The 19,261-nt window shown below is 49.7% G+C and overlaps 1 protein-coding gene across 1 annotated transcript; it reads right to left on the reverse strand.

Moving 5' to 3' along the window:
• Positions 1-15,446: 15,446 nt before the first annotated feature.
• On the reverse strand, positions 15,447-19,054 carry LOC309678362 (perilipin-3-like; the record flags this gene model as incomplete). The annotated part of the gene is made up of 7 exons (XM_082491372.1): positions 15,447-15,842; positions 15,956-16,084; positions 16,220-16,419; positions 16,629-16,884; positions 17,125-17,207; positions 18,013-18,208; positions 18,983-19,054. 7 exons carry the CDS (start codon positions 19,052-19,054, stop codon positions 15,447-15,449), a joined length of 1,332 nt encoding a protein of 443 aa, XP_082347498.1.
• Positions 19,055-19,261: the final 207 nt, after the last annotated feature.

Consider the following 19,261-nt stretch of genomic DNA (forward strand, 5'->3'; position numbering starts at 1 on the left):
AAAAAAAAAAAATCAATCAATCATTCACACCATTTTAGCAATTAGCCCCTTTTCAGATTTAATCTATCAAAATTGGAACCCTGGAGTTAAAGTAAATCCAAGATAGCTGTTTCATTATTCTGGCCCTCTTAGTATCTAATAATTTCCAACACTATAAAACACAAGTGAAATTTCCAGTTTTTGCCACTTTTACCCCCCCCCCCCACTGCTGGCAAGGTCTGGTCTGCACAGAGAGCTCCCCTGGACGACAACGGGGAACATGTCACTTACCCACAGTACTCATTTATTTTTAAGAATTAAGTAGGCAATGAGTGGTTGATGGGTTTTGTACCCACAGTTTGATGGTCATCAACCATCTCAAAAGCAGCCTGGAAAGAAACGTTAAATTTCGGGAGTATTTCACACAGGTAACAATAAGAATTCAGATGTATTTGAAATGCACAAGGGAACGCATCTTTGTAGGCACAGGAATCCGCTGCTCGACAGCAAGAACAGCTGAGCCGGAGCATATCACAAACTATCACAGAAAACTTTGTTGAGAACAGAGCACACCCAAGAAAATAAATAAATGTTAGACTTAGATCTTCCGGTTTAAAGACAAGCCACAGGTTGGCTTAAAATTCAGAACTGTTTCACTATCCCAGAGAGGGACTGGGGATATATTATCTGCGGACAACTATATGGAAAACAAAGACACTTTGGAGATTTAGGAGCCAAAGTCCTGCTTTCAGCAGTGACGCAAACTCAGGCATGCCAAGGGTCAGCTCCTCAAAGGTATTTTGGGGCTCGGAGCTGCAGATAGACTCAGGTTAGTCAGATGCATAGTGGTCAGGGAAAGGGGTCTTTTTTTAATCCAGATGCAACAGGTCTGAAAGAGCCAGAAAAACAGGTCTGAAACAGGTCAGAGATTTCAACCTGTGTATCGAGAGCTGTGGGTAGGAGTGAGCCCCGAAGGGGGCTGGAGCCCTGTTCAAAGCAGTCCATAAGAAGTGACATAGAAAGTGACTTTCATCCGTGCCATGGCGCAATCCACAGCACTGACTTCCAAAGCATTTGCACCTCTATCCAAAGCAAAAGCAGAACTCCACAGGTTGAAGATGTTTGAAAACTTCTGGTCCGGCCCATTCGGAAGACTAATATTACAGCAAGAAGGGCAAAACAACCCTAATGATCCTACTCTCCAAAGAAATCATTTATGCTTACAGAGAAAGTAAAAATTGAATTGGGCATTATGAAAAAATTCTCTGTGTAGCTGAAACTATAAACCTGGATAATTCATTTAGGCTAAATATATAGTTGTAATTGGAAATCCAAATAAGGTATGCATATGCATTGATCCATATGATTTAAATCAAGCTATAAAACGTCAACATTATCCAGCAAAAGCTGCTGAAGAAACGGCAGCCAAGCAGAATACGAAATTCCAGGGAGACCGTTGCACTGGCTGGGAGGAGGACTTAATTGATTTTGACAAAGAAACCTATTTGCTGTTTAATTGATTCCTACTCTAAATTCAGAGTGCTTTCAGAGCTAGCAGAGAGAAGCAGCAGAATAGTGATTACCCATAGCAAATTACAGCTGGCCGGGTCCAGAATACTTCAGGTCCTGGTTATTCTCTATTTATCAAATTACTACTGTGGATTTTCAGAGAAACGCTAAAATCTACTCATATAAGCAGACAAATCTCTCAAAGAGTTACAGGATAATTGAAAGAGCTATTCAGACCACCAGCGAGACCTCAGGAGAAGCTGTAAGGATCCTCACTTTACTCCAAAAGTATTCATGCTCTTCATGCTCTTCTACACCTCCTTTGGGTTAGTGGGGGCTGCATTTGACAGGTGCAGGGAGGGAGGGAGTCACGAATTGTGTCAGTGATGTAAAGTCGACCTGGGAAATCCAGTGAAAGCAGCAGATAACCCCTTCCAGCTTTGCCAGATGTCTGTGTCATGCTCCTCCAGGAGGTACCACCACCAGCCTGACCTCCAGCCCGTCTCCCCCCATCTCAGAGACGAACCATTCAGCAGCCTCGTGAGTCCCAGGAGCGGCACCGCGGCCGGGTGCAGCCATGTAACTTCAAGTTACACCGGAGCCTACAAGGCTGTTGCCTTTAGCATGTCTCTGATGCCTTCCAAGGGACTTCACAAGCACCACCAAGCCTTCACCTTCGTATCAGGGAGTGGGTGAGAATTATTTTCTTCTCATCTTAAAACAGAGCAGTAACCCCTGCAAGTCAGGGGCTCCCCCGCGCACGTGCCCTTTTAGACTGCAGTGGTGCGGAGTTGCACAACAAGAGTCAGCGGAAATAAGAAACGGACCTCAGTGGCCAGTAGGTCAAGGGAGGTCATTCTCCCCCTCTACTCTGCACTGGTGAGGCCACAACTGGAGTACTGTGTCCAGTTCTGGGCTCCCCAGTTCAAGAGGGACAGGGAACTGCTGGAGCGAGTCCAGCGAAGAGCAACTAAGATGATTAAGGGCTTGGAGCACCTCCCTGATGCGGAAAGGCTGAGAGAGCTGGGACTCTTTAGCCTGGAGAAGAGAAGGCTGAGGGGAGACCTTATTATGGCGTACAAGTATCTAAAGGGTGGGTTGAAGGAGGATGGAGCCAGGCTCTTTTCAGTGGTTCCCAGTGACAGGACGAGGGGCAATGGGCACAAGTTGGAACATGGTGCGGGTGACCGAGCACTGGCACAGGCTGCCCAGGGAGGTTTTCTCTGGAGGTTTTCAAGACCCGCCTGGATGCAGTCCTGAGTAAAGTGCTCCGGGCAGTCCTGCTTTGGCGGGGGAGTCGACTAGATGATCTCCAGAGGTCCCTTCCATCTCTGAAAATTCCGTGATTCTGTGATTCCGTGAAAGGGCTGTGCAAGGCGGGCAATGGGCACAAGTTGGAACACAGGAAGTTCCGTTCAAATACACAGAAACACTTCTTTACGGTGCGGGTGACAGAGCACTGGCACAGGCTGCCCAGGGAGGGGGGGGAGTCCCCTTCTCTGGAGGTTTTCAAGACCCGCCTGGATGCAGTCCTGAGTGATGTGCTCTGGGCAATCCTGCTTTAGCAGGGGAGTTGGGCTGGATGATCTCTAGAGGTCCCTTCCAACTCTGAAAACTCTGTGATTCCGTGATTCCGTGAAATTGAGTGGTGAAAGCCAGCGAGCCACCCACGCGCTGCTGCAAGAATTTACACAGCAACACCCTGGTGTGACGTGGAAGTTGCTAAGTATAAGACCACGCTTTGCCCTCGCTGCTCCACGACCACTCTCTACCAAGATGAGAAGGAATACATCCACTCCGGTGCAGACCCGCCAGCACAGCTCACAGTCCCATTCGGGAGGGCTCATCTTCTGGGGCTGTGCTGTCTCCAAGAACTGTTGCTCTGGGAGAAACGAGGGTGGTTGATTCATCCCCCGGAACCCAGCGCTGGAAGCACAAAACGAGTGCCCACAAGGCATCGTCTCACTGTTGTTTAAGGCACTGTTTCCCCGGTGCCTCCCTAACAATGACCGATGGACTCGTGGCAAAGATTTTTCAATTTGAAAAATCCATTCTCATTTCAGAAATCATCTTCCTCCGAGCTCATCCATTTGTCATATGTTGCAAGGCAGAGCCGGGGCTGCAGTCGGCACCGCCGCCGCACTCCTCTTCATCGGGGAAGCAAAGGTCTGGGGAAAGCCAGGATGGAGAGTGTGGCAATTACAGGCTGGACAGAGAAGAAAAAAAGTCATTGACTTTGTTTCAAAATAATTAAAGAAAGGATACTTGAAAGTGTTAAAAGGTTAGTGGGACCTAAGAAAATGTTGCCATGAGTACCAATTCTTTAGGGCAGGTCTTATTCTTTCAGGGTTTTAGACACTTCTTTGACCTCTCATGCTAAAAGACATCTCGCGCGGAGCTCAGCCGGGCGTGCGGGCACCGAGCTGGGTGCGGAACAGGCGGCACATGAAGCTGTCCGGATGCACGGCTCCGTGCTGACACCGTCCCCGCAGATGCCGCAGAGACAGAAGTGGCTCAGAGCACAACAACTTGAAGACCTGACCTCAAACCAGCGGTGGGGCTTTTCCAGAAGCCAGAAGAGTTTTCTGTAACCCCTGAGAAACACTGAAACCTCCTCCAGCTCCGCCAGTTCTGGGAACGTGGATGATAAATGACAATTATTCAGATCGCCCTTTTGCAAGCTCTCTCCTAATTAAAAGCAGGATGCTGAGAAATCACTTATCCTCATCGCAGCTCTGGCTTGAGGGACCACATTAGGTGGCTGAAAGCTTTGGTGCATCCTCTCAGGAAGATGCTCACAGCCCTGGAGGCTCCCCTAAAATTCCTCCCCCCCAGATGAGACTGCTGTGGGCACCTAACTAGAAAGGGAGCCTCCGCTCTGATTCAAGCGGAGGAGCAGCCTGAGAATTTCCTTCCTGCTTCCAACAGAGCAACTTCCTGAATCAAACAGTCTGCAATCAAATGAGAAAGAGCAAAGAGAAACATGGCTTTTCTGGAATGCACCAAGGTGCGTTTCCAGCAGCATTCTTCACAAATTTCAGAGAAAGCAGGATGGGAAAAAAATAAAATCGTTAAAACTGCTTTCTTACACGAATACTGAGCCCGGGATGTCATTGTAAGAGTTTCCAGAGGGAAGGAGCTCAGAGAGACCCAGCTACACGAGGAGGGATAACCGGAGGCGTTACGGGAAAGGCTGAACCCTTCCAGCCCTCTGCGGTGCTGGGGGCAGGGTGGGATGCTGCGGTGTGTGCCACATCCATCAGAAAGAGGAGCCACGCGGGGGACCAGATAACAGCAGTTAGGACACCTAAACCGAGAAGTAGCTTTGTGAGCAGCGTATTGTACCCAAAATGAGATGACAGGGAAGAAGACAGACAACACCTACACCATGCACACCAGCCTGCTCCCATCAGGATTACTGGTGGGTGTGATTCTCAGCCCCCTCCAGCAGCCCCAGTGCAGATGAGCACCCCAGCACCTCAGATGCCATCCTTTACAGAGATCCTAGTGGCAGACCCCCCGGCCCCCCGCTGCCCAGGAGCAGGAGGAACACCACCAGGAGGTGGTGGCAGGTCCTTCCGCCCAGGGCAGCAGCCACAGCCCCTCTTCTCCCAGGCAGGGGAAGGTCCCCTCGCCCAGGGGGCTCCAGCACCCCCCAGTTGGAGGAGGGTCTCCCCAGCCCCCAGTCAGTACATTTCCATGGCATCTCTACCTTTTGCTTTTTCCTCCATCTATAAGCTCTCTTTTTGGAGCTCCTTAATATACGGCAGCTCCTCCTAGTCATTATCTGCCAGCAGGGTCCCGGAGCTTAACCCCTAATTAGGGTGAAGAAACAAACTAGGAGATTTCCCAGAAGCGCTACCTCGCACCTCCTGAAATCACCGAGAAATTGCAGCAATCTGTCTCCCGGCAAAGCCAGCGGTCGTTACCAAAATCGGCAGTTTCATTTTCCTGTTCAGGTACGTTCTGCGCCCCTCCCTAAAACATCCGAACAGAGGGAGGACAAAAAAAAGGATGAGAAAACAAGAAAAAAAAAAACCCAACTTTGTGGTTTCTCTCCAAACTGAGGTGTGTTCCAGTGAGGTGACACCAAAAGTTTCTGTACTGCACACGTGTCTTTGATAAAGCAGGCAGCGAGGCTCCCCTGGGAACCAGGGATTTTCTCTCCGGATCTGCAACGCATGTTTTCCCCCATTAAATCCACAGGCTGTGATCAAATAAATCAGGGCCTGTCAGTTTTTCCTGAGCAGGCGGATTGCCTGAGAGAAGGAAGAAACGCACAGGCAGGCAAACCCAGTTCATCCTCACAAGCGCGACCCCCTCTGCCCATCACAGCAGTCTTCCTTCTCTCCCAAGACCCTCCCGCCCCTTTCCACCCCACAAACCCGACCATCACGTCCCCCCCTTGAAGGAAAATGCCAGCTCTGCGTAAAGGTGGACTAATGGGGTGAGAAGGGCTCAGGTTGACCTGCTGCAAGGATCAGAGATGGGAAGCCATCCAGTGGTCCTGCAAGGCTTCCTCTGCCACCAGTTTGCCAGGCACATCTTCTCCATGCAATGGCAGCAGCAGGGACCTGGTTAAATCCAGACACCCAAGTGGGCGATGCTGGGTCACCCACTGTGTCTTCCATTCCCAGCTCACCAGAATTCCCTGCCTTCTCCCTCCAGGTTTATATGTACTTGACTCCAGTCAGGGTTTCAACTCTTTCTCCTGACCATCCGTGCCTGGACACCCTCCAGTAAACTTAAGTTTCTTATATACCACTTATCCTTCCAAGCCTTGCCAGTTCCACAGGAGCATATCATTTCAGGCGTTGGTCCTGCTGTGTTCAAACGCTGCATGATAGATTACCCAGCAGCAGCTTTTCTCTGGGCCTATTTGTGTATAAGTGGGAAAGAAAGAAATTAAAAAAAACAAACTCTTCACTGCCCTGGAGGTGCAAGAGCGGAGTTTGTGCCGGGTGAAAGAGGTCTGGGCTCTGCCAAAAGCAGCAGCCACGCTCCTGCCCAGGATGGACAGAGCGCGCTCCATCACTGAGCTCTTACCGTTTAGGCTACAAGCGCTGTGAAAATGAAGCCTAATAAGAGCTTGCAACCCTCGCACTTGCTGGTGTGTCTACAATGAGAGAGGCAGTCCGTTCAAAATCCAGCACGTGCAAAAGGAGAGACGGGAATAATTCAGCTGAGACGTGAGCCTTTCTGTTCCTTTTCTTAGGAAAGGCACAACGGGATCATTCACCTGTGGCAGTAACTCACTTTCCGAATTGCTCCGAGACGCACATCCAGAGACCAGAGACTCCCCCGGGACTTCAGCTGGAGGATGCAACAGGTACCTGCACCCAGATTTTGGGGCTGCCTGAAATAAGACTCCCTCACTTCACCACACTAACACACGACCTCCGCACCAGGGTACACGTATTGCACTGGATAAAAAGGCAAATAGACGTAATTAGAATAGAATTATAGAATTGTTTTGGTTGGAGGAGACCTTTAAGATCATCGAGTCCAACCATTAACCCAGCTCTGCCGAGTTACCACTAACACACCAAGCAGGCAGAGGATAAAACTGGGCTCAAAGGCAGAAGTTTTGTACAGAACAAAACCGTGATAACCGTTATCTGGACTGCCATGTCTTTGAGCTGCAAACCATTCACGCGTGCTCATCGTTTGGTACCACCACAGGCTTCCTGCCGGTGCAGGGCTGGGAGGTCTGGCCGCCAGAATATCTCAGCCCTGGGGAAGAAAGGACACAACACGCAAAGCGAAACAAGACTGGCAGGTGGGCAGAACCCCCAGCCCCGGGGGGCTTTGCCTGTGCCCGGTGTCCCTCACCCAACCGCTCCACCGGTCAGCAGCGGCATCAAAGGTGATAAATCGCAGCTGGAAGCAACATCTCCGCTCACAGGCTCTGTGCGCGGGGAGTCTGCCGAGCCGCTCCGGGGTTCGTACCCGCTGGTTTCTCCAGCCCATCTCGCCGGAGGCAGAGCTGACTCAGCCAGCTCCTGTCTGCAGCAGAGATGTTGCTGCAGCACTTGGAACGTATGCATTTTGGTTGGTTTTATTCCTCCCCCCCCCCCCCCCCCCCCCCAAGCCCCGCAGGAAGAGTAACCAGTCTGGCACAGCTTTTCCTTTATTCCTCTCTAGCTTTTGATGTTAATAGCTGCAACCGAGTCTCCAAAGCCTCACCGTTCCCCCAAAAGGCAGTGAAACAAAGAATTTCAAAAAAAAAAAAAAAAACACCAAAAAAAAAAGAGCATCACGGAGGTTTCGGCCGCCGGGTTTCCAAATTTCGTGTCTGTTATCTGCAGGCAGCCCTCAAACAGCATGGGGATGCTAACATCCACGCGGGGCGGTGGTCTGCTGGAGCTTCGGGGAAGCGCACCAGAAGGGATGCCGTTACAGAATCAATCACATCCCACCGTTTCCCGCACCTAAAAGCGGCTAAACCTTCGAGACCCTCATTTTTATTTAAAAACGAGGTGGCTTAAATACAACACTGACAAGCAGGCAAAGTTTTGAACAGCAACACGGGTAAATAACCAGTGTTTTGCACAGGGGATTAAGTGATGGGGATAACGTAGCCGCCTTCCTCCCAGCACCGCGGGGGGGGGGGGGCACCAGCTCAGCAGGTTCGGCGCACGGGAGCAAAGGCTGTGTTCCACCACTAAGGAAGGTACTTTAAGATGCAAATCTAGGGTGGGTTTGTTTTTTTTTTTGGTCAAAGGACAAAACAGTTACTGACAGCAACTTGCAGAAAGAGCAGTCCTCACTGGGCTGTGGAGGGTCTCTCTTAACAAGTACATTTTTATGGAATTTCTTTTGCCCCAGTCAGTGTTTTAGAGTTCAGGAGCTGGCCGAGCCGCAGACTTTTCCCAGTAGGAACGGACAGTCACAAGGCACAATCTGGCAACCAAGCAAAACCCGCAAATAAGTCATACCTTGGAATTTGCCTTCTCTGCTCCGATTGGTTTCATATATGGCTTTCTTGGGGAAAAAAAAAATGGAAACAGCCAGCTCAACCACAGGGGGATGAAACTGCCCTCTTGGGGCCTCTGTCCTTTACCCCCTCTATTCTGTCGAGCTTGCCGCAGTCTCTCCTTGGAGCCAAACTCTTCACAGCAATATTGACAACAGGAAGGTTGGAAAACCCTGAGCCAGGGTCTGCGGAACCACCAGACCTGAAAGCGATATGCGTTGCCTGGAAAGGACTCTCCCTTTCTACGGCTTTTAAAGCTGAAACGTAGAAGCGTACCAAATTTTCTTGCCCGTGGTTGAGATTCTCCAGTTGTGGCTGTAAATCAGAGTCCGAATAAGGAAAGCCCCCGAAATCCTGAGTTTCACCATATCAGGATTGGTTTAGCCTCACATAGGAATTTGAAGAAAGCAAAATGGAAAACATGGAGGTCAAAGATTACAAGTCTGTTGTTTGTTTAACGGACACCATTACTTATTCTTGTTTCTGAGTGTAAATTGCAAGTGACACAAAGATAAGTTCCCTTGTTTCTTCAGCCCAAACTTCCACAGCCTGGCCCTGGAGCGGGCGAGCAGTACTCACTAAGCACGAGATAAGCTCCACATCTGCTCCAATATGGCTTTTATGATGATACAGATCTGCTGTGCAGAAAATGAGGGTGTTTTTTTTTTTGCAATTTATCAGCCAGTGCAATCCCTGGAGGAGGCATAACCCTACCCCAGCACAGTGTAAGGAACACGTACACGAGGATATCTGCACGGGGAACACGAATTTGCAACCCCTCAGCTCCTGAATGTCTTCTTGTCCTTCTATTTCCACAGAGAAGCTAACGAACTTCCACTTCGTCCACTGCACACAAGCCCCTTCTCCTGCTCGTACTGCCATGGTCTTTCATCCTATCGATACCTGTGGTACCTGTGCATTTACTGTGCTTTCACCTGTGCTCATCAGGTTGTACTACTAGAACTACTCTGCCACAGACAAAGCTTAAGAGATCCTCTGCTCCATGACCCAGCTCTGCCCAGCACCACCCTCAGCCATCCCTGGAGGACCACCAGGGAGTGCTGGCAACGAAGAGAGCTCAGAAATGCTCAGGACCACCTAAGATTTGATTTTTCCCTGCTTTGCAAGCACTCCTCCAGCAGCTGAACCATCAACAAAGCATAAAAGCTTTCACATGGTCCACAGCTGAGGCTCATTTGCCTTCTTTGGTGTTGGGGTTCATCCTTGCTAGGAGGATGAGGGGATCCAGACCAGGGCACACCAGCGGGGAACCGCCAACCACAGCATCACATAGAGCATGTGCCATGCCCTGATCTGCAAGGACCAGTGGGAGGGATCAGAGCAAGACCCTTCCAACAGGAGACACGACAAGAGAAAAAAAAAAGAGAAAAAAAAAAATATTTCAAAGCCCTAAAATTGCTTTTCTCTGTTCCACAAAATGGCAGGTGTTTCCAATCAGTTTCTTACAGGGTAAACACTGCACTTGGTTTGTAATTTGTTTGGTAAACCTCGTATTTTCAGCTATAATTACCCCATCAAGGCAGCTAAATGCAGATGACATTTAAAGTGACCTTCAGCTTACAGCTGCAATAACCATCCCAGAGGAGAGGGGGAGCAGGGAGGGGATGCGGCACAGCCATTCCCCAGGAGAGGGGTGCCTGTGAACACAACAGCCAGATGTTCCTCCAAAATCAGCCACTGCAGGCAGAGTGGTGTTTTAGTGAGGACGGCATGTGCAAAACCAAACCATTTGATTTCTCTGCTAGGGGAAGGGCCACTGTAAGATGTAGGCAGTTGGCATTTCCTCAAACGGGAGGGCTCAGGATGTCTTTCATCCCAGGGAATGACAGCTCCTGCAAATGCAAGGTATACGATGATACTACCTTGCGGGATGGTCCATACAAGAGTGGTTATATCTAGCGTACATCTCCTGGACTCCCTCCTGCAAATGTTTTTCTCCAAGGTTTATTTGGCAAAGGGCAGAGATTGTTTTGCCTTGCACTGAGACAACTTGGTAAGGGACATGCATGCAGTGCCCTTAAACAAAAGCCTCTAACTCCCTACCATCTGGTTCCTCTCCCATCCTCCAGTCTTCTCCACCTTGTCCAAGTCCTGCCCCAACTGAACCCCTCTCTGTACAGCACTCCCCTGTTTTTCTGCTCCAATTTTCCAGATGCTCAGTTTACCCCTCCTCCCCCGTACTCATTCAATTCTCACCTTCCATCCCAATCCACTATTTTTCCATCCAGCCTCTCGCTTGCTCATCCCCACCCCTCCTGGTGTCTCCTCCTCCAGCTATCTCCCACTTCTCTCATGCTTTCCCCATTCCACCGCTCCCCAGCCTTAGCTTCAAGCCCATTCCCTTGTTTACCCAGATAATTGGCTTTAACAACTCCCACACCACCGTTCCTCCCTCTCTAGGGAGGTAGGACAGGGCACATGGGGAGAAACCGGCAGGAATCTGCCCACCTGACAGCCTGCCTCCTCCGCCAAGCTCCCGTCAGTTTATGAAGCAAGCTTAGAGCAAACGGACGAAAAGAAAGCATCAGTACCGAGGATGGCATAAAATCCAACCGTGTCAGCATCCAGCTTGTTAATTATCCTCCGGATCACCTCCCTTCCAAATTCACTGCTGGAGAACCTCATGCCGTTGCTGAATCTAAATAAATATGAGAATCGGAGGGAGACCAGGAAGTCAATACTGCAAACTAACTGCTTCTACAAATGGATTTTCATTACCGTAGGAGCAGGCGCCAGTGTCCAGAAAGCACCACAACAAGGGTAATTATTTGCTGGCGGTGCTCTGTATTCACAGAAGGGGCTTTGCCTTGTTTGCAGCAGTAAAGGGCAGCTGAGCTATCGATCAGGTCAGACGCCTGTCGCTCCTGGAGGCATCAGGGGTTTTAACAAGCCACGCGAAGACCATATTGGAATTGTCACAAGTTCACGCTTGGTTTGTAAGGCAATTTGAAGCAGATTTATTGACCCCCTTCCCTCCTCTACCATCCGCAGGGTAGAGAGGGAAAGGAAAGCTGTCCAGTAAAAAGTCTTGCCAGGACCTGCCAGAAGAGGCCCCTGGCCAGAGCTTCTGAAAGAGGGAAGAGTCAAGTGCTGACACCAGCAAAGATTTTAGCAGGGGGGAGTGGTGGGGAAAAAGCATCAGTGTGCTTCAACTGGGAGTACAGGTCACTGCAAAGTGCTGCTACTAAAAGCACTTCTTCTCCAGCAAACAAGTGTCCGTTTTCAGCTGCTCCTAAACCCACGCTGGCCTTACCCAACCCTTTCACCCTGCCCAGCAGGGCACGACCCAGCCCGCAGCACTGGGAAGTCCCTCCAGGTTTCTCTCCCCCGTGCTCTGGAACACTTGGTTTCCTTCCCTGGCGCAAGGAAAGGAGGTGCAAGGGGAAAGAGGAGGGGATGGGGAGGGTTACAACAGGGAAGCACAGGGCCAAGTGCTAACCAGCAAAATAAGATGCCTGCCTGCCCACATCACCCAGCAGCAGGAGGAAGACCCAGCAGAGCAGGTCCCACAATTTGACCCCACACCCACACTAGCCGGTCACAACATCTTCATTCTCCAGCACTCAGGGCAGAAACTTCATCCAGCTTCCACCGCAAGTTAATCCCAATAAGCTTTGCAGGTCTTAAAGTTGCCCAACCACAGGGGCTTAAGGTCCTACAAAAATTGGAACTCCAACAGCTCATGCCTAAGCAAAGCCCCAGCTACTCAAGCAGCCCTTCAGGGATGGTCACAAGCCTTTAAGCAGTGTTATTTTACAGCAGGCGACAGCTTTTGCAGAAGAGATGACAATGTCCAAGTGCGTCAAGAAAGGTGGAAACGAAAAGGGGAAGTTAAGCTCCTTGCAAGCAGCTAGAGCACTTTTGCCTTTCAGCACTTGCTAAGAACTTCAGTTCCCCAATCGGTTGCCTTCATGACAAAGCTGCTTGCAAAACCCTCCTTAAGCAGTTACCCTTGCCAGTTAGAGACCATATAACGTGTTGGCCAATGTCTCCTAGCTCAACCTGTGAAAGGTGACAGCCTTCTGGAGTGGTGCCCAAGGTAGCCTTCACCCAGTGCCAGCGCGTTCCCCGACCTGGCGGTCAGGCATTGGAACAATGAGCAGCAGGGACTCAAAGAATGGCAAAAGTACACGAATGTGAGAATTAAATAATTAAAGTGTTAAGCAAACTGGCAGAGGGAGACGAGGTGGCATCTACCGAGAGGTAAACAAGGAGCAAGTGCCCCTGTGATTGCATTTAAAATTCAAATCAGCTTATAACTGAACTATCACATGTGACCACAGCATAAGCAGGGAGGAACAGCAGTAGGGGAGGGTAAAATAATCACTTGGGCTGTAATTATCAGAATCAAGGAACACTACATCATTCCCAAGGGCTACTGAGAGCCAGAAGACCACTCAAAGCGTGTCTTTCCTGCCAAGGTGTTTGTCTAGCATTGCCATATTACCAACGCAATTCTTATTTCTACCCAAAAGGGCTCAAAGCTAATTGTAGCTAGACAAACAGGCTTGGATAAAGTGGAGAACAATCTGGATACTCTTCCAGAGCTTGGATTAGTTTCCGTTTCAAACGGCACAGAAAACCAATCTGTTTCTCATTCCCCATTTCTTTCTACTGTTATCCTCCTGCTGTCTCTGCAGGAGAAAGACCAAATAAAGTCAAGCTATCCCTAGCCATGACTAGTCTTGGTGGGAGTTTTGCCCTTCTTGACTGGTCTAACAGGTCTCCTTGGTCCCCCAAATCCTTGGAAGTTAAGCAAGAGTTAAAAAAAAAATGCACATAAAGGTGCCCACTCAACCTCCTCAAGTGAAACTTTAGGAGCTGCCATGAGAAGGTCATTTCAGCCTGTTGTAGGCTATGGCGACTGTAACACTGGACCCACAAAAGCCTTAGAGGTGCCAGGCTGTCCTACAGCAGCTCCAGCACAGGGAACCAGGGAGGTCCCAGCTGCAAACGCAGAGGGGCCCAGGGGTTGTGCCACGGTAAGAGCAGCCAGGAGCGCGGGCAGGAAAGGGATTTAATCAACAAGCAAGAAGACGCCCCGGTGATCCATAGGCAGAAGCAGCATGATTTGTTAGGCTACGCACTATATTAATATAGGTTAGATGTGCTACATTGACAAATCAATATCAAGTACAGGAACGTCTGGCTGTTTCTGAAAAAGCACTTTTATCCAGGTAAGCGTAAGGCAGGATCCAGGCACTTCCAGGCAGTGAAGTGCTGTAGAGAAGACAACACACTGCTTATTTCCTACCAAGCAGGAGGACTAGCTCCAATGCTGCTTGCAGCTAGTGCCCCGCTTCCCACCCTACGAGTTCAGCTATAATTACGAGGCGGACTGGATCTGCCTCTCCTCGAGCGCTTTGCCAGAGAGAAATTGCTTGGCAGTAGTCACAGAGCAGGCAATGGAGAGATGACCCCTCCAATTTGTCTCTCAGGTCTCAACAATAACTTGGCCTGGCAACTTAAACCGGCTTATTATTTCGCCTTCAACACAAACTAGTTGCTACATGAGGAACACAGGTTGGACAGTTGTCCAATAACCTCTCTGACATGCTGAGCACAGTGAAGTTGGGTCCAAATCTTTACTACATTGGGGGTTGGAGGGTGTGTTACATCAATTGAATAACTGATGCCAAAACCAAAGACTCATGTGGTCCTGTCACAATACATCACTAAGCCACTACACATGGTAATGCAGGATCACGAGTGTTGTTGGAACAGTATTCACTTCTGTTTAAAGGTAGAGGGAGGGGGGAAGGTTCCACCTCTTCAAGTCTATACTTGCTCTCCCCAAGAAAGCCCTCTCCCCAGTCCCTGTTTCTGACTTCCAGGAAACAACAATTTTAACCATCTTCTTTTAAAAAGTGAAGTCTAGAAGAAGCAGTACTCACATTGGGAGCAGATTCCACTCCTTTTCTTGAAGGCAGAAGAAAGAGAGGCAAGGACCAGAGCTTTTCATTTAGAAGTTCAGTAGACATTTGGTCTGTCAGCCTCAGCTACCTCATGGTCTGGCAAGTCTGACAGCACTGGACTGTTCCAGCTTTTTGGGAGAGGGTCAGACATGGCAGCTGAAGAGCTCTTACCTCAACTGAAATGTCTTCTGGCCAGGAGAGGCGAGAGCTGACAGCAAGTATCTGTCACCTGCACCCTAAGGACTCTCCATCGAGTCCATATCTCTCCCAGGCAGCCACTCCCACAGCCCACTATCCCACCACTTCACCACCAGGTAGCATCAGAAAACTACAGGAAGATAATTAGGCCTAGGAGATCTAGTGGCAAGGGATGCCAGGATGCTGGCAGCTCCCCACAGCTTCTCCAGTCACGGGAGAGCGCCAGGAGGGCACACACACACCTCCAGACTTGGAAGTGTTAAGGACGTACTTTCCAGGTACTGTCCTCACCAGTTGCTGCATTCCTGACTGCACTGTCCCAGCATCCAGGACTAGATAGGAAAAGTACAGTTCATATCTCCGAGCAATACTCTCTGCTGTCTTTCTCCAGGAGAGAATAAAGACTGTGAGGTTTTTTTGCATGCAGTAGTTTTATTTTAAGCAGTTATGACCTAGTACAAGCAGCCTCTAGGAAGGTAATTCTTCACATTTTATACTAGCTGAAGGTTTAAGACCAACAGCAATCATTGTATTGAATATAGACACTGGATACACTGATGAAGGGCATGCCATAGACAGCTTGCTAGGGAGGTGGGACCATTGCAGAGCTTCAGCTCCGTTCTCCTGGCCCAGAGCTCAGCCACCATTTCTTAAGGCAGCAACAAGTACTTAAGAGCAGCCTTGCTGCTTCCACCACCTTTAGAAGCTCGTAAGGATTTATTCACCAGTACCCAAGTCATCCAAGATGTGACAGCTCCACCCTCAGCTGGACAATAGAATTACATGAAGCCAAGACCAAGTCCTCACCAGACAGACATCAGGCAGGTCCGTGCTCATAGCCTTATCCTTTATAGGAGAGTGGTGGAAGCATCACGATCCCCTGCTCCTGCTGTCTCTGCCTCCTTCTCCTGTGAGGTTTCCACCTCCTCCTCCCTGGGGGAGAAGGGTCCCACCAGCCAGGACAGAGGAGCGTTGTTTTTCAGGTAGTCCAGCAGCTCCTCCATGTACTCCTGGATCACAGCTAGCTTCCCCTGGCTCTGGGTCAAGACGATGCTGGACAAGTCCTGGAAGGAGTTTGCCGCCGAGAAAGAAGCGTGAAGCTCCTCTATGGTACTAAGAGATTGTTTCACCTTATCCTGAAGGCTCGCAGGAAGGCCTTGAATTGCAGACACGATTTTACAGCAGGTGATTTGCAGCTGCTGCGTGATACTGCGTGCCATCAGCAGGGCCAGAAACTCCATCTCCTGGGAGGGGGCAGGAAGGACAAGATCAGAGGAGCCAATTTTAAAGAAAAAAAAAAAAAAAAAAAAAGTGAAGGGGATGCCCAGCACTCTTTGCCTCCCTCCCCAGGAGGTACCTCTGGCTCCACAGTGCTGTCATCTCCACTCTCTTTGGAAGACTTTCTACTCCAGTCCAGCCACATCTGGTGTAGTTTCTCCTGTCCCTCCTGAAGCTTTTGATTAAAGCCTTGCTTAAACACTTCAATCTGTGGCAGGGGAAGATCAGAGTGTCAAGACAGACAGATCTGCTGGTGAACAGCACAGCTCTTTATCATAGCGATGAAATTGAGACCAAGCCAATGATTTGGTCCCCTCCTTCCCAGGGACCAGGCTCTACCTACCAGTTCGATGATGCGGTGAAGCTGCGCAAGGGCCTCCTGCATGCCCTGCCAGACCTGCTTCATTTTGTTTGTTGAGTGCAGGTAGGCAAATAGGCGAAGTTCATCAGAGAGAGACCCCAACCGCACAAAGTATCTCCTTTTCTCCTGCTGCTGCTCCACAGACATTATGTCTGCGCCCTCCTCAGACACTGCCAGTTTGGCTGAGAAGAGAGACAGTATATGTAAATGGCTGACCAGAGGTGCTTACCACACAGTGTAAATAGGTATTAGGAGATCTTGGACTAGGAGCCAGGTAGCCTCCAGCATGGCTCTTCCCATTAGCCCCATTCCAGAGCAGTGGGGTGAGGAATGGGGCTGACCATCCCCAATTTGATGGTTCCCATTACACTCATATATACCATTTTCTTACCTAATTCCTCATTTCCAAGGGGGAGACAGCCGTCTTCTGGTCTCCCCAGCGCAGCTTCTGCTCCACTCACAGCTGTCTGGCCCACTCTGGAGTCCATAACCATCCCCACACTGCTGGTCACTGCACATCTGGCAGCCTCCACACCACTCTGAAGAGTCTCCTTGGTTACACCTATCACCTCTGTCACTTTGCTGCTCACAGCATCCTTTGCATCAGCCACTCTGGATGACACCAGCTCTTTTGTGTCAGAGATAATCTGTGACAGGGGAGACTTATGTCAGATAAGGGATTGGGTCATGTAGTACACTACAACCCTGAAGTGCACCAAGAGGACAACCAGCACAGCATCTCCTGAGTGTTTACTCCTGTAGGAGCTTGCACTATGCTCCTAGGGGTAGTTTGTTCCTCATGAGGGCCTACTTCACTCCCAAGGTTAGAAACCCGGCAAGACCAGGCTCCTCTGCCAGCCAGGGGCAGCACAGCCTTGGATTCTTACCTGTTCCACTGGCTTTTGAAGGAGTGGGAGCTTTTCCCCTAGTTTATCCAGACCCTTGGAGGCATATTCACTTGCTGCAGCAACTAAAAAAAAAAAAAAAAAAAAAGCATCAAAACTTGTTTTTCCACAATTCTATCTCAAGTTCTATCTTCCTCAGCATGTTGCTCTGCAGGGAGCCGAAATGAATGTCTCCATTCAGATCACCAGGCCAGGTGTGTTGTAAGCTGAACCTGTAGATCACCGTGTTTTAGTCCCCTCACAGATCCATTCACTTTGACAGCAGCCAATTTCCACTTGTACAGGCACAGCCACCTACGTGGGACCCCCTCCTGCAGCTTCTTCAGCTCTTGACTAAATAAACGCATAGCCCTCATCTCTGCCCAAGCCCTCCATATCTCAAGGAACCAGGATCACATAGTAACTGGCCGGAGGGAGATGCCCACTCTGGGCTTCAAGTGAAGTCAGGCCTGTCTCATCAGACACTTGTCATTAGGAATTGCCCCTCTCCAGGAGTTTAGAGCTTCTCTATGCCACAGTCTTTAAGGACCATGACAAACAGGACCTTACGTATAACAGTCCTTCAAGAAGAAGCTTTTTCCTGTAGCCACCATGAGCCTGTAGGAATCCAGCTATAAGCATCTGCCACCTAATGCTTTGCACCTTGCAAAATCAGTTTTAGGGAAGTCAATATCAGAGTCAAGTCCCAGTCCTCCATCACACTACTTGGACTAGGACTCAGCTATTTAGCCCTACTTGTAAGCTAGGAGTTGTTTTTTAGTATGGCGATGGAAAGGTGCATTTCCACATCTTAGGACTCCTTCCAGAGCTGGAAGGAGCCAGAGAGTCCCTCAGAGGCAGGTGCAAATCTGCCCTTCCACAGAAGATTACCGTGAGGCTCCAGTGTAGTGAGAACTGGCTGCACACAGCTGGCTGTGGCTTCAGTCACACTCTTCACTCCTTTCTCTGCTGCGTCACACACAGATCTAATGTAGGGGTGGCTCTCCTTAGTGGAAGCATAAGCTGTAGAAACCATGTCACAGGCAGAGCTGACCAGGGTTACGTTAGCCGCCTGATTTACTGCATCCTAGAAGAGCAAAGAGAAAAGCCATGAAGCTTGCAAACGCAACCCTGAGCTTCCTATGCAGTTTTGCCCCAGAACTTTCTCTTCTGTTTGCCAGTTCAAGTCATCTACTCTGGTTGAGGAAGCAAGGTTTGCCTTGCTTGGGCACTTGCTTTAAAGTCCACAAGTCAGTTGTGAAACAAGCTGTGGAGCATTGACACTTACGGTTGGTCCACTCTAGCAAGGTCTTCCTCTAGGACAGCACTACCCAAGGGACAGCCGAGTTTGTGGGCAGCCTCGATCCTTCTGTACCCGTATTCAGCTCTAATTTATTTGGTATAGCTATTTAACAAGCTGATGCCCCAGGAAAAGCTTCAGCAGACAGGATCAAGTTGCTTTTAAGTTGACAAACTTTACACGGGTCCCTGAGAAGGATGCTGCTGGTCAGGGGAGTAAAGCAAGTGCAGCAGGTTTCAGGGCTGACAAAATATGGGGACCTTTCCATATGGGCGCTGCCTGCAGAGAGCCAAGACCTTGACTACAGAGTTAGAGAAACACCTTTCTTAGCCAAGAACCAGCCTGTTTTACTTAGCCTAGGAGGTTACTCACAGGGTCTTCAGCCCTACTCTTTCAGCTGTGCCACCACTCACGTTCCCAGAGAAGCTGCAGGGCACAACCCGAGCAGAGGGAACGCTCCTCCCTTCGTGGGGGCTTACCTCCCCCCAGCCGCAGCAGGGCCACCTCCTCATACCTGCACCCGGGAGCTGCCACTCATTACATCTCACAGGGACCACCTACCTGCTGCTCCTCTTCCTTCACCTCCAGGGAGCTCTTGGCAGCTTCCTCTTTGTCAGGCATAGCAGAGGCCATTGCAGCTGGAACGTGAGTAGCATTTAGTTTTAGGAAAATGAGAAGACAAAGCAGCCAGTGACCCCCCAGAGGGATTCCCCTTCCCAGGGGATGCTTCCTGCTGACCTCATTAGAGGGAGAAGTTCCATTACCACCCGTTTTGGGGATCTTCCCATTACAGAAGGGACCTGGGCTTCTTGCAAAGTCAGCTAGTATTTAGGTTTCAAG

Source organism: Vanellus vanellus (assembly GCF_965231255.1).
Source record: "Vanellus vanellus genome assembly, chromosome: 15".
NCBI lineage: Eukaryota > Metazoa > Chordata > Aves > Charadriiformes > Charadriidae > Vanellus > Vanellus vanellus.